This window comes from Pterocles gutturalis, unplaced genomic scaffold, assembly GCF_000699245.1.
Source record: "Pterocles gutturalis isolate BGI_N339 unplaced genomic scaffold, ASM69924v1 scaffold36205, whole genome shotgun sequence".
NCBI classification, from domain to species: domain Eukaryota; kingdom Metazoa; phylum Chordata; class Aves; order Pterocliformes; family Pteroclidae; genus Pterocles; species Pterocles gutturalis.
In genome coordinates this window covers 21,186-36,109 of record NW_010142039.1, presented here as the reverse complement: position 1 = coordinate 36,109, position 14,924 = coordinate 21,186, and the positions used below count along the sequence as shown (strand labels likewise).

The following is a 14,924-nucleotide window of genomic DNA, read 5'->3' as shown; positions in this document are numbered from 1 at the left end:
CTGCAGTGGGGACATTCTCACCCCTGCATTGAACCTGGGGCTTGCCCAGATGTTGTACCTTGCAGGGGGTCTCCTGAGGGGAAACACCTGTCTCCAGTAATGTTTCCTATGATGAGTCTTATCAGAGACGTGAGCACAGCCACCCGTCAGTGACACATTTAGCTGCAAGCGATGAACTCAGGGTTGGGGAAGGTGGTTGCCTCTTGCCTGTGCCTTTCTCAGAAGCTGTTTCTCTGTAGCTGTTGCTCCAAGCAGGTGCTATCAGATGCCTTCAGCCTTTGTGTTGTGTCCACAGCTGCATCCTGTTCCTTCCCCTGCCGCTTGTGTAGTGCAGGGGGTACATGGGGCTTTCCCCTAACGGTTCCTAAAAGGGGCGTCAGGCGGTGCTGCCGTGCCCGGGAGCTGCATCCCTCCGAGACAGCCTGTGGGAACAGCAGTTTTCCTGCCTTTGTGTCACGGGTACTTCTTTTTCTCCAGGTATTAAGGTAATTGGTGGCATCAAGGAACCCACTGGAGAAGAATATGGGGTTTATGTCAAGAGGATCCTTCCAGGGGGTGTTGCTTATGCTGACGGTGAGTTAAACATGGTGCAGAGCACCACAAAGGCTGGGAAAAGCCAAAATCCAGTGTATTTATTTTATACGTTGCCTTATTAGATATTTCAGTTGCTTGTCCCCAGATTTTCCAGCAGCGGGGGTATTTTTTTTTTACCATGGCACTCATTGTAACATCTCACAGCAGCCTTGTCTTGCCTTCTCCAGCAAAGGGATTGTTTCATGGCTGCAAAGGCAGCTCCATCTCCGCCCCATGCAGAGCCTCCCCTTGCTGCCTGGCCTCTCCCATGTGCCACTGACCGCCTGTAACCCCCAAACAACTGGAGATCCTTTTGGAAATTCAGCTCTGCTCTCGGCTATTGATTTCATTCTGAGCATCTTCAAACAAGGAGGCACTAGGCAGGGCTCTGCAGAGTTCACCTCTTAGAGCTTAAGCCAGAAAGATTTTTATTTTTTTCTCCCCAAATGTTACAACATCATTTTCCCACCTATTAAAGAAAAATAAATCCAGAACAGGTGGAGGTGCCACTCGTGGTTTTCTACCTGACCTCAAACTCAATTAAATAAAAGCTTTATTGCATTTTTTCGGTATTTACTTTCGTAACTTGCTACAGCAGAGGAAGTGCTGCGACATTGGCACGGGCTGTTCAGGGAGGCTGCAGGAACTTCATCTGTGGATGTCTTGAAAAACAGGTCGGATGAGCATCTCAGGAGCGACCTATGCGTATTTCATCCTGTCTCTGGGCAAAGGAAGGAATTGCCCAACCTCTCCCAGTCCCTTCAAGCTGTATTTTCTGCAGTTTCTATCCATTAGTCTTCTTTTCCAGGGCGCCTGCAGCCAGGAGACCAGATCCTGGAGGTCAATGGAGATTCCCTAATTGGGGTGACAAGCGAGAGGTACCATACCCAAATTGAAATGTTGCATTCCCAATGCTTTTGTAGAATTCTGTGAAGTGGTTTAGGCAGCAGGTGGCACAGAGGATGCCAGTGCATCATTTTGGCTGCTCCCTGACAGCCATGCTGCTCCCGAGAGCCAACTTGGGAATTATCAAATGAAAAGTTTCTATATTAAAACAGAACCCAAACTGAGCTATTCAGACATTTCCCCACAACTCTGGGGTTTTTATCAGCTCCTGGCACCCCCGCTCCATCTGCTGCAGCTCCCAGCAAGCCCCAGAGCTCCCAGAATGGGAGATTCCCCAGTGCCCAACCCCGACAGTGCTGCCCTGCACAGGGGATTCCCTCCAGAGCTGCCATCCAGCCCCTCATCTCCCTGCCAAGAAAATAATTCACTGCTCCAGAGGGGCACAGCACTTTTGGGGCACCTCTTTCCCATTAACCACCTGCTGCTGCCTTGTGCTTCTGCACAGCGTTGGAGAGATGCTCAGGAAGCAGCATGAGGAGCTGCTCCCAAAGCCCCAGAGGTGGGTGGGTGGGTTTGATGGATGAGGTCCTCAAAGACATTTGTGCAGCTGCAGGGAGGCTGTGCCGGGCCCCCAGCACGCTGCCCTGACTCCCCCAGGGATGGGTGTATTTGGAACCAGAACGTGGCCCGCCCTGAGATGGAAACTTCCCAATGGAGGAAATGTTCTGGGAGGTATTTGCTCGCCACCACCACCATATGCATCTCCTGGGAACAGGGGTGTTCCACAGGCATCCAGACAAAAAAGGTCCCTTGGTTGCAGAGGGGTTTGCCCAGGCTGTGGGTCTCTGCCCAGTTTGCCATGAGCTCTGACACGGGGCTGGAGAGCTTGGTGGAGCCCCGCTGTGAGCTGCCATTGATGTATTGTGGTCCTTGTCTCACAGGGCCGTGGACATCCTGAGGACGGCATCAGCCACCAGCCACATGCGCCTTCTCATAGCCCGTGATGACGATGCCAGGTAAGAGGGACGGCGGCGCTCGTTGGCACCGTGGCTGGGCAGCATTGGAACTCCACGGGCTCAAAGCCCACGGTAAAGACGGAGGTGGCCAAGGGTCCTTGATAGCTGCACTGAGCTGTGAGAGGAAGGGAAGTGAAACTGGTTGCGCCAGATCTGTGGGGCATCCCAGCATCCAGCAGATCTCCCCGGGCGTTTCCCCAGCAAGGAGCAGGGCAGCTCCAGGTTCAGCTGTCAGGTGGCACGAGCTCCTTCAGCTCTGCTGCGTGGTGCAGAGCTGCCTCTGGCTTATCAGGTCCTGCATAGAGCTTTGGATGAAGATGTGTAGGGACAGGAGGATCTTCCCTTCCCTTTCCAGTTAGGTGCATTAAGGTCTTCCTTCTCCAGAAGATTCCTCCTTCTCAGGGAGGATGAGGAGTTTCTCCCCAAAACCTTTGCCAATCCCTGCAAAACCTTGAATCCTCCAAGCCTCTTCAGAGAGAGCAAAAGGAGAAGAAAAGAGTTTGGTTTTGTCTTGCCTGGATTTAAGCTGTGTAGGACAATGTGTCACGAGAGAGGGCAGGGTTGTGGAAACCGAGGTGTGGGCTCAGTGGGGTCCTTTGCTCGCATCCCCTGGGAGATCTGGTGCCACGTGCTGGAGCATCCTCTCCATGTGGAATAGGGACACAGGTCTGGGAAGTTGAGGTGCAGCAGGAACCACCGAAATGAGCGTGGGTTCGGGGAGAGCATGGTCGTGGGCAGGCAGGCTGGTGGCACTGCGGCTTTGCGCTGAGTGTGGGTGGCTGGAGATCACAGAGCTGTTTGCTCAACGTACCCGCATCCCATTAGCGTTGGAGGTGATGGTTTCATTCCTTGTCCATCAGCAGCTGTGGAGCGTTGCAGCCTTAGCAGAGCAGTGACAGTGCTGTAATGACAGGGAGGGGACTAATTTTGACTCAGTAATATTCTGGCAGAAGAATTATTTGCTATTAATAACTGCTTTTACCTACCTCTATCCCACTCTTCTGGTGAAAGTAGCATCTCAAATTATTATATTAACTGCAAGTCCTTCAGCAGCTGCTGAGGAACCACTTGGGTGAAGCGAGCAGGTCACCAGAGCTCAACCCGGGAGTTTGACCCTCTTGGTCCCAGTAAGGATGCGCAGGATGCGCCTCTGTCGCAGTGGTCCCTGCGCTTGCCTTGGGTGGCAGTAGGCATCTTGTGATGTCCCCTCTCCAGGTGGCTGCAGCCAGGGCTGGTCCCCAGCAGGAGGGATGGATTCCCACAGCTGCAGGATTTGCTCAGAAAAACACTTTTTCTCAGCCAGAGCCCCCAAAGCACGTTTTCTGCTTTTGCCCATGCTGATTTGTTCCAAGCTGTTCAGGCATCTCAATGTGCCTCCTAATATCTTAAATCACAGCAGATGTTTCTTAAAATACATGCACGCGTGGCTTTGTCGGCAGCTCCAGCGCCTCCGTGCATCTGTCACAGTCCCCAGCCGCCCCGCGGAGGAGCTGCTGGAAACCCGGCCAAGGGAGATGGGGAGGGCAACGGAACTTTGAGCAATTCATTTGGCCTCCGTTTGCTGTTGGTTATCTGTTAAATCTGCAAAAGGTTAGCCAGCGGGACAGTGGGGAAGTAATCAGGTTTGGGTTTTGTTGTTGGTTTTTTTTTTTTTTTTTAAAAGATTTGCAGAGATTTCACTTACATAATCATCTTGCAAACTGTTTAATACACGAATACATATCTCCAGGATTAAGGGCTGTGGCAATGGGGGAAGGATTTTTCTGCTTTTTTTTTTTTTCCTCCTTAGTTGTGTCTTGATTTTATTGATGCCCTATTATCTTTTAAGTCTGTTCTTGAGCGTGGGCAAGCAGACAGCCCTCTGTCTGGGTCGGAACGGGCTCTCCGACTCCCCAGGGACCGTCAGCTCCAGAGGCGATGCACACAGGAGATGCTGCACCGTGAACTCCCACGAGTCGAGGGCAGCCTCGCGCCTTCCCCCTACCCAGCAACGTGCCTCACGAGACACGAAAGCTGAAGGAGGACATTGGGAGGAGGATAATTCAGTGTATTTGCAGATCCTCGCATGCAGGTCATCTTCGTAAATGCTGGAGGAGGAAACGTAATGGCTTGGGGTTTGGAAGACGATCCAACCCGCCTGCCAATATTCCCAATGACTCAGCTGAGGAGCATTTTGTTGTGGTTGCCCTTGGGTGAATTTGACTCATAAACGCTATTATCTGTCCCTGGAGTTAATTATAGGTCCAAATTACCTGTGCTCTTTATGGAAACTTGGTCCTGGCGTGCACAAGCTGCATGTTTTCAGCCTGTCGCATCAGACATGCTGCAGAGAGCGGCAGTAATGCTAGGGCTTGGAGCAGAAAATTCAGATTTAGAGCTGGACGCGCTGGGTTTGGATGACGGTTGGATTGGATTTTTCGCCTGTGCTCATCTTTAGCTAACGAGGATAATTTTATTGCGTACGCATAATTATTGTTTATTCATTCTCAGCCTGAAAGTTACAATAGTTCCTTGTTTCCACGCGTTGCACAGATGTCATCCTGGTCTTTCAGGTTTATCGCTGTGAGAAAGCCTGTTTGCGCTGCACCTCCTAGTCCCTGCATGATAAAATGCTAAATGCATTGCATCTCCCTGTGATACGCTCGGTGAAAATGGGTTATAATATCAACAGGGCTTGCACGAGGAGCAGGAAGGACAGCAGTCTGCTTTTCTGCAGACGTATAACCAGCATCAGCTGATACCCAGGAACCAGCAGAGAGGCTGTTGCTGGAGTTCATGCCCAGCCTGGTGCCAATGCCAGTTAATCCCTTTTTACCTGGGACAGCAGTGGCTCAGCCCACAGGGTTCTTCATCTGAGCAGCTGGTGCTAAACGGGAATCATAGAACCATGGAATGATTTGGGTGGGAAGGGACCTTAAAGCCCACCCAGTGCCACCCCCTGCCATGGGCAGGGACACCTCCCACCAGCCCAGGTTGCCCAAAGCCTCATCCAGCCTGGCCTTGAACCCCTCCAGGGATGGGGCATCCACAGCTTCTCTGGGCAACCTGGGCCACTGCCTCACCCCCCGCACAGGAAAACATTTCTTCCTCACATCTCATCTCAGTCTCCCCTCTTTCAGCTTAAAACCGTTCCCCCTCGTCCTGTCCCTCCACCCCTGATCCAGAGCCCCCCCATCTCTCCTGTAGGCCCCTTTCAGCACTGGAAGGTGCTGGAAGGTCTCCCCGGAGCCTTCTCTTCTCCAGGCTGCACACCCCCAACTCTCTCAGCCTGTCCTCGCACAGGAGCTGCTCCAGCCTCGGACCATCTCCGTGGCTCCTCTGGCCCCGCTCTGGAAGGCACTGGTGGGGCTGGTTCCATGAGCCTGGGGTGTTCCAGGGTCACTGGCTGCTCTTTGGAGAAAACCAGGCATCCAGAAGCTGAGATGTGCATGTCACCGCTGCCTCGGCACTGATGGAAAGGCAAAGCTCGCAGCAGCATGATGCACAGCCAGTGGAAACGCTGCAGCTGCCGCGAGCTGGGCGTGAGAAAATCTGCTTTTGTGATGCTTTTACAGCGCTTTGGGTTCACGGTTCCCGCTGACCTGCAGGCTTGGGTTTTTGAGACAAGCCATTAATTCAGCTGGTGTCACAGGCTCCTCTTTGTCCCCAGCCGCGGTGTGGAGCTGAGGTTTCCAAACGCTGTGCTCCCATCACGTCACCTTTGATGTAGGATTCACCCTTTGTTCTCCCCAGAACAAAAGGGCAGGACAAAAAGGTATTATGAGATAAACCAGCAACATTCTGCAGGAAGATTGACCCCCTGCTGCTTTAATCTGGAGCAAAGTCGGCCCACAGCTGGCTGCTGCCGGCAAACCCCATCCTCCCACCACGGGTCCGAGCTCTGCTGCAGGGATCCTCCAGACCTCAACTGTCTGTGTCATGATGAAAAACAACTGGAGAAGGGATTGTTAAAATGAACTTTCCACCTAATACAACCCCACTTTTTTTTTTTTTTAATAGCTGGGCATTTTAGTCCTGCAGACACCTGACAATGCAAAATGTTTTAGTAGGGGTCAAATTTTAAATATTAAAGACGTCTTCTGAAGTCTCTCAGTGTCTGAAAGCACAAGGCAAGACTGGATGGCACTCCTTCAGCGTACTTGTTCATTAATTGGTAATGTTTGGGCATCGTCTGCCCGCCTGCAACTTCCTTCAAATACAGCGCTGAGCCCAAAATTAATTCTCAGGAGATTGACACCAGAAAGTGGATTGCTTGCTGCCGGGATAAGCGTGTGCTTCGAGTTAGTCATGTGTTGATGACCTTGGTGCAGTACAGACCAACAAAGCACTGCCTGTGACATAGCGTTTAGTCACCTCGTCCCTCCAGCAAACGGCGGGGCTGGACCCAGCCTTGCAAAGCCACCCTGGGCTGAGAGCTGGCTGGGCAAGCTCCGGAGCAAATAATGATAAATACTCCTTTGGGGATGAACTTAACAACATGAAATAACAACAAAGAATGCCCAAGTCCTACCTGCCCTTGCTTATAGCAGAGTTGGACAGCACGGATCGGTGATTGGGTTCCCATTGTTCAGAGGGTTTAAAGACATCAGAGCTGCCAGACTCGTTGCATTTGCATTGACTAAGAGTTTTGAGCCATTGTTTTAAGTTCATAACCTGTTCTGTGCTCTGATGAGTTATTATCTGAGGAAAATGTAACAATAGATGACCACAGAAACACCCAGCCCAAAACAAAAACCCGGCTGCTGATGGTTTGGTAACCACTGGAAATAATATCTGAGCGTCCAGCACGTTAGACCTGCCATTGCAACAGGTCGTGGAGGGATAAGGCCATCGGTGCAGGAGTTACCAGTGACACGGGAGTGGGAATCATCTATAGAAATACAGGCGTGTTACTGTAAATTTGGAAAAATTCTGCCAAGGCAAGATCTATCCAAGGCTTAACCCAGGGAACCTCAGAACAGCAATCCGCTGTTCTACTGCTCTAGGATCTAAGTTGTCCTTCCACTTTCTCTGGCTTTTACAAATATTTAGCGCCCAATGCTATGAAACTGCCATTAAAACAGTTTTGTGGAAGCTGGGGTTTATGAACAAAGTAGTTGCCTTTTTTTAATGTCATGGGTTTAGTTGATGAAGACAATAGCGTTGATGTAAAGTCCTGGGATGCACCAAGGCTTTCCACCAGGTATTGTGCGACACTTGGCTTTAAAATGAGCATTAAATGAAATGATAAGGTATAAATTTGATGGCAATATTAGATAAGGCAGGCACTGGTCTTTGAAGTTTGTTAATGAGCTGGTTGGTAATGGGAAGATGTAAATTATTGAAAACATTTCCAGCAGGAACCTAAGGAGCTGATGATTCATTCATCATTTAATATTGTTGACTCTAATCTAGGCAATAATACAGAACATCTGTCCCGGTAAAGTCTGCAGATGACACAGCGTCTGCTGGTGTGTAAGAGCAGTCTCCTCGCTGAGGAAACTTTGCTGTGGCTGGTTTCCTACAGATTTATGTCTTGAGCTCGTCTGACTGTCATAACCAGGCTTTTCCTGTGGCTACAGCATCAAGAAGGCACCTTCCCACGGGGATTCCCTCATGCCTTCAAAGTGGACACCTAATGTTGTCACCGTGGCCACAGAAACAAGACTTTCAGGGTCTCACCCCACTGCCTGGCTGCTTATTTAGTGACACCTGTAAGAAATTGGTCATCCTAGAGGCTCTTCTCTCTGCCAAAAGGTTGGATTGATTCAGGGTTGCGAAGGGCGAGGACCACACAGTTGCAGAGGGACAGAACGCTCCTGGGAGCAGAGAGCCAGTGTGGCGGGGATGAGCGTGGGAGGCTGATGCTTGGATGCGGCATCCCCTTCCCATGCCTCCTCATCTGAAAGGATGGGAGAGGCTCAAGGCAGCTCAAAGAAGGATTGCAGAAATCGTGCAGGAGCTGGTCAACTGGTTAATGGTGGGTCTTAATGGGGTTTAAAAACTCAACATACCGCACTTGGCCAAAGGAAGGTCACAAAGCAATTCATGGGTAGTTACAGCTTATTAGGGACTCAACACACTTGGGTGGTTATGTGGTGGTCAAACTTGACCTGGAAGGAAAGCACTAATGAAGGCACTTGGGCACTGAGGCAGCTTTTCAGGGGATGTCGTGGGTGAGATTGCTTTGCAGAGAGGTAATATAGGAAGCAAGGGGGGTTTATGTCAAGACATAGAGATCATGCAAAATGTTTGTGGGCTGCTATTCCTCCCTTCTCTTGGATTCACCCACAAGCCCTTCTCATCTTGATATCTGTAAACCTAGCATGTACGGCTGGGTTAGCATCTTCAGCCAGGAGCTGCTGGGAAGAGTACAGAAGCCTGTGCTGCCCCAGACCAGCTCTGTGTGTCCAGGTCTTTGTTGAGGTCTTATACTCCAAGAGTTTATCCTGCAGGGTTCTTGGAGGATATCACTATGGAGAGAGATTCAGAGAGCAGGATGTTTCTTTTGCATGTGGTCCAGAAGCCACCTCCCCTCTTCACCCCAGCAGGAACTGCTTTCCATCTAGGAAAGGAGAAGAAAAAACAGAGAATGATCTACATTTAGCTATTCTGGAAGTAGTCACAAACAGGCCAAGCATTTTTGGTTTCTGTTTGTGAGAATGAGCTGTAACTCTGCAGTCTGTTTAATCTGTGTGGTGTGTTAGCAAAACTTCTGAGCCTTATCGCTGGGGGTGAAGTTATTCCAGCCAATTCCCAGGAAGGTCCATGCGGTGGGGGGCAAGGCAGGGCTCCTGCATTCATCTGCCCTCCCTCAGGAAGGACACTCCCCGTCACCAGCACCTGTCCACACTCCCTTCCCAGCTCCTCTTGCCCATGTTCACCCTGAGCACTTTCCAGGGCAGGGGAGGAGCACACCGAAGCTCCAGCCCATCGCAGGAAAGCTGCACTGCTGTGAGATTGATTATCGACCTTAAGCCTTGAACAGCCTCTTGAAATTCATGAGACAGCTCTGTCTGCCCCCCATTGCCGGAGAGAACAGGCCCTATAGACTGGGCAGTAAGTCACAGCCATCAGAGGCACTGTTGTCGTATAATCAGGTGGGGAATAATTTTGAGCAGCAGCTGACTATAATATATTTTTCCTTCCAGGAGAGAGTTCTCTGAGCTGCTGGAAAAGTTTGGCTCCCAGAGCAACACGGGCTCAGCGCGGAGCTCCCCCATCCTGCATGGCGGCAGTGAGTAGCTCAGCATGCCTTTGGGGGGAACCAAAAGCCCCTCTCCCTGCTGAGAACGTTCTCTTTATCCCAGTGTTATTTTGGAATAGTATTAATTTGATTCATGTAGGTGTTTGGGTGGAGGTTTGAAGGAAAAGAAATCCTGCTCATCCTTATTGCAAGCTCTTGATGTGTCCCCAGGTGGAGAGCAGCAGGCATGGCCCGTCCTGCCCGCACGCGGGGCAGCGAGAATTAAGCTGGGGTCGTAACCGCTTCCCAGGTGTCCAGAACTGGGCAGTGAACCTCAGCAATACCTGCCTCTGTAGGGACAGCTTTCTACCGTGGAATTCAAAGCATTTCAGCAATCATTCATTCAATGATCGTTATTTTTCATTTGCAAATGGGAAATGTTTAATGACACCCAACAAGGTTAACCTAAGCGACGTGCCAGCACATCACATCACATGTGTGTGGGGAGAGAAGGTGTCCCCTGGCTTGGCATCCCACCAGACCGCTGCTAGCCCTTCCCCTGTGGCAGAGGGGATGACAGTCCCATGCCAGGATGGTGCCGAGGAGGCTGAAGGTTTCCTCTCCGTGAGCGATATACCAATGTCTTCAACGACCATGTGGTTCTCCTCAAAAAGCTAGGAACATGGTGTCAGGTCCCTGTGGCAGAGCAGGGGAGGGGGGTGAAGCTGGAGTATCTGCCTTCCCTGCGCTGACTCTGACTTTGCTGTTCAGGTCGATACCTGGAAAGCACATCCTCGGGCTCCTCCTCGCGCTCCCAGAGCCCGCTGCTGCTGAGCCCCGCCAACTCCCACGGCCCCTTCATCGGGAACCCGGTGCACCCCTCTCACGCACAGTACGTACGCGTCGCGAGGGGCCGGCCCCGCAGAGCCTGTCCCTTGGTCAGTCGTGACGATAGCACTGAATGTCTAATGTTGTCTTAGGGGTAGATCCAGTAAATAATCCCAGTGCTGGAAGAACGGCTCTGTTCATCCTTACGTCCTCTGTGCTGTTGTATCACCATGGTGGCCAGGAGACCACAGCGTCTTCTAGAAGTCTTTCTCGTGGTAGCATCTTGTCTGTTCTTGGGAAGCCTGTACCCAAGAGCTGCCAAGCTTCCCTGCTGAGGCAGTCAATATGTCTGTAACACAGTTAACCACCCAACCGCTCCTCTTCCTCCCCTCTGAAACCTGGGGAGAAGCCGTGGCTTACAGCCCACTGAGTCACCTTTCTAACCCATGTCATGAGTGGAGTGTTTCTGCGAGGCCAGTGGTGCTTTCAGAAGGTGCTTCAGGAGCTCGTTTCCTATTGCCCTGCTTCTGGCACGTTAACATCGTGCAACAAGAGCATGAGTATGAGCGCTGCCCTCTCAATGCAAACGCTCCCGACGCCCTTTGCGTCGTTGTCACCAGCGGTTGCCTACAGACACCGCATCCTTTTGTCTCCAGAGCATCTCCTGGAGTGTGTGTTTTCATGTGGTCATCTGTCCCTTTTATATTTCCCAGGCTCAGAGGTTTGGACAGGCAGAGCTTGTTTTTCTGTGGAGTCTCATCTTCGGGGTGCTTGGGGTTGCCCTTCTCAAGAGGAACCTTGAAGGGTGTTAAGAGTCATGGAACTGACCATCCCCAGGGCTGGCAGCTTCCCTTCTTTTGCCAACATAAACAAGCTGAGTTGCTGGCAAAGGGAATCAGCCCTTGCTGCAGAACCAGTGAATCCTCTTGCTAAATGCAGCTCTTTATGAGGGACTTGCAGAGGTCAAATATTTGGCACCAGACTCCTTGCACAGAGTGAGAGACCCTTAGGAGGAGAGGCCAGCTCAGCTCCTTGGCAGCTGGTTTGGACAAACGAGACATCCTTGCTGTGCTGCTAACCTGCTCCAGGCTGCGATATAGGCTAGAGGGGACTGGGTTTGGTGGCCTCCTGGCTCCGCGTTGCCATGCGGTGCCACGTTCTGCTTGTCTCCATGCCGGTGCCAGGCCCTGGGAGCAGCATGAGCCATTTGAAATCATGGACCATTGGTGGCCGCTGAGCGTTGGTGGTCAGCTGCAGAGATGTCATTTGGGCCATGGGTCTTTTCATGCCAGTGACTGCCATCCCTTCTGCTCACCACAGGTTGTCCCCAGGCTGTGACCTGTCATCGCAGTGTCACCTGAGATCCTGCCACCCCACTGAGCAACGGGACTCAGATACGATTCAGTCTTGCCCCAGATCATGTCTGATGATTTGATTTGAATGGACATCTACATTTAACGTCACATTTTGTGACATCATTTTCCTAAAATATTTATTTGAGCAATGCTTTTTCATAAGACTAAGAGGCAGTTCCTCTTCCCCATGAATCCCACTGGCTCTCCCAGGAGCCCACGGCCAGTTTGGGGATGCTGGCAGCTGCTCTCTCGCTGGGGTGTCTGACTGCTGAGGATGGCATCACTGGAGAGCACAGGGCAGTTACATGCTGGTGTCACTGCGAGGCACAGGATGCACAGCTGTCATTGCTCCTCGAGTCATCAGATAACACACAGGAGCAGAAACTGCAGACTGGTTGGTGAGTGTCTGCTTTGGAAATAAACCAAAAGGGAGAGAAGCCAGCTGTGGCCAGCCCATGAGGAGGAAAAGCCTTGCTGACCCTTGGCTTCCACCAAATCCTTCCCCCAAACCTCCCCGTTGCAACGCTGCCCACCACCCCGTGGGTGCTCAGTGAAACATCTGCTCGCACGAGCACCCACTGCAATGGCCAAACCTCCCTCCTGGCATGGAGCCACCTGCTCTGCCCTGGTCTTGGTGGCCTCTTGGGTCCCAACTGGCAGGGTGGGGTGCAGCCTTATCGCTGCTCCGTTTGCAGTGCGTCCTTGACCGGGCGAGTCATCTGTACCACTGCCGCAGAAGTAATCACCGGGTGGTGGGTATTGCTACAAAGGTGCTTAAGGGCTCCTTTCTTGGGGCATCTTCCAAGATGTTGAGTGCAAACCTTGATTAAGACGTAGTCAGCTGTGTATCCTGAGCTTTGATTTCACAATTTCTAAGGGCTGCTTAATAGCTGACCAATCCATAGCTTGCTGTCTGGTGATTTAGCTGGGTTTGAACAATAACCACGTGGAGCCTTTGTGTGCTTTTGGCTATAAAAACCCAGAGTGTCAAATACATTCTAGTTAAACCTTTAGTTTCTTCTCTATTTTCTAAATGCAAATGAGTATTCCCCAGCATTTGGGATTACACAGCCCAGTCATCTTCATAATGCTGAACAATGTCTGCTGAGAAATTGGAGTTCTCACCTCTTCTTTCCAAGGTTGGGTGGAAGATGCAGAGGCAGAAAAGGTTGGGAGAAGTTAGAAGGATCATGCATGGAAAGCAAACCAGGCAGAGTTTGTTCAGCGGCATGGGAAAATAAACCAGATCACCTTGAGTCACCTGCTAACGTCTCTCCCTTGCAGCTACTCCATTGAATCAGGAATCCAGAGCATTTCTATAGCAAAATCCTCCGGCTTAGGGCTGACAATCAGTGGTGGATCTAACAGGCCTGATGGCCCCATGATTTATGTCCAAGAGCTTATGCCAGATGGTGACTGTTACAAGGTAAGTCAGCATGGAGACCCTCTGACTTGCAATGGGGACCTCTCCTAGAGGCTGCAGCTCCTCTGAAGCAGCTTTTCTAAGAATAGATGAATAGTGCATTGCACGGACTAACGAGGATTTGTGTTGCAGGAGAAGGCTTTAGGCAGAGAGACCTTCCTTCCCAACGCTGTGACTTTCTCCCTCTTTGTTTAGGATGGTCGGCTTCGACCTGGTGACCAACTAATTGCTATCAATAGAGATTCTTTGGTGGGCAGCACACATGAAGAGGCCAGAAAAATAATTGCAAAAGCCAAATTCAGGTAGGCTTGTGACCTATTTCCTGTGTCATCACGGTGCTGTTGAGTCTTGGGCAGAAACCCTTCCTGTTATACCAATGTTTGGCTTCAAGAAGCGTGAGGGTTATTAGTCTTAAATGATGCTTCAAGATGGTCCTGATAGGTGGTCAGATAAGGAAATTTTGAATGCATGGATCATCCTGAAGCATAATCCAGACCTTCCCAATGTTCTGGTCCTCATGAGTATCCCCTATCACTGCCCAGCAGAGTTCTGCTACAGAACTGAAGGTCAAACAAGCAGCGCAGCTGGTGGAGATCCAGCTATGTTGGTGCAGGCTATCTGGGCTTAAGTGAGATTATCCCAGAGAAAGAACCACGGGCATGAAATTTCTGCAAATTTGAGTTGTGCTTTTTTTGTTAATAAAATGTTCTGTATTTGTTGTTTGTTTAAGACACGAGGCAAACACAGAAGTGGCCTTTATTCCTGGAAGGGGACGGTTACACCCTGGATTGTCCGTTCATAACAACATCCCGTCACCACCTCCAAAGGTCATGGGAAACGGTCTGGGTTCCTGCAGACTGAAGGTCCACATGAGGTCCCCAGAGGTAGGCTGAAGTTCATAGAGTCATAGAATAGTTTGCTTTGGAAGGGACCATGGAGGTCATCTAGTCCAGCGCCCCTGCAGTGAGCAGGGACAAGTTCATGGCTAAGACCACAGACATAGGTCCTGTGATCTTTCTTTGATCAGAAAACTCTTCTTTAGGGACCCCATGGTGGCCCTGGACAGTGGAGGGTCTGCAGTGCTGATGTACATAGCCCTGTTTGGCAGCCAGGTAGTTTAAATCTGAAATACTGTCTCTTCTCTCTTGGGTTTGAGACAGCGAAGGATGTGTGAGGTAATGAGAGGAGTTTCCTCTCCAGGGCCTGCATTCAGACCTGTTTCAGAAGTCTTGGGTTTAAAACAAACCCTTCTCTGGAGAACAACCTGCATCTCATTCGGCACCAGTCACAGGGCTGGAAGGGATCTCAGCAGTCGGTTTGATCTAGGCTCCTACCCAAAGGCAGGAACAACTCTTTGTTCTTAAAGACCTCTGATGAGGATGAATCCTCCGCATTCCTAAGCAGCCCGTTTCTGTTCTTCACCAGCCTAATGATAAGCCAGGCTCATCCTGCCCGTGGAGCCTAGCTCCATGGTGTGTTCGCAGAGCCAAGCGCTCGAGCTGTGTGTGGTGAGACAGGGTTTAACCACACCACCCTCATGGTAATTTAGGTCTGTGCATGGATTCTATGCCTTTGTCACTCCTCTCCTGGACTGTCACAATGCCTGGAGTATCTTCTGCCCTTTCCCACACAAACTTCCTTTAGAAAAAGCCGGCTGGAGGTTCCTTTCATACAAGCATCACTCACAGAAGATCTTTCTTTCCAGACCCTGTGGAGGC

The 14,924-nt window shown here is 50.9% G+C and overlaps 1 protein-coding gene across 1 annotated transcript in view; it reads left to right on the top strand.

Annotated features, from left to right (window-relative positions):
• Positions 1-477: 477 nt before the first annotated feature.
• Positions 478-14,924, top strand: part of LOC104469653 (syntaxin-binding protein 4-like) — a gene marked incomplete at both ends in the record, with an annotated part of 24,089 nt that continues 9,642 nt past the window's right edge. The window contains 6 exons of the mRNA XM_010084239.1: positions 478-573; positions 1,382-1,451; positions 2,361-2,435; positions 9,566-9,651; positions 10,372-10,492; positions 13,068-13,209. Coding sequence (XP_010082541.1) covers positions 478-573; positions 1,382-1,451; positions 2,361-2,435; positions 9,566-9,651; positions 10,372-10,492; positions 13,068-13,209 — 590 coding nt within the window. The remainder of the gene's footprint in view (positions 574-1,381; positions 1,452-2,360; positions 2,436-9,565; positions 9,652-10,371; positions 10,493-13,067; positions 13,210-14,924) is intronic.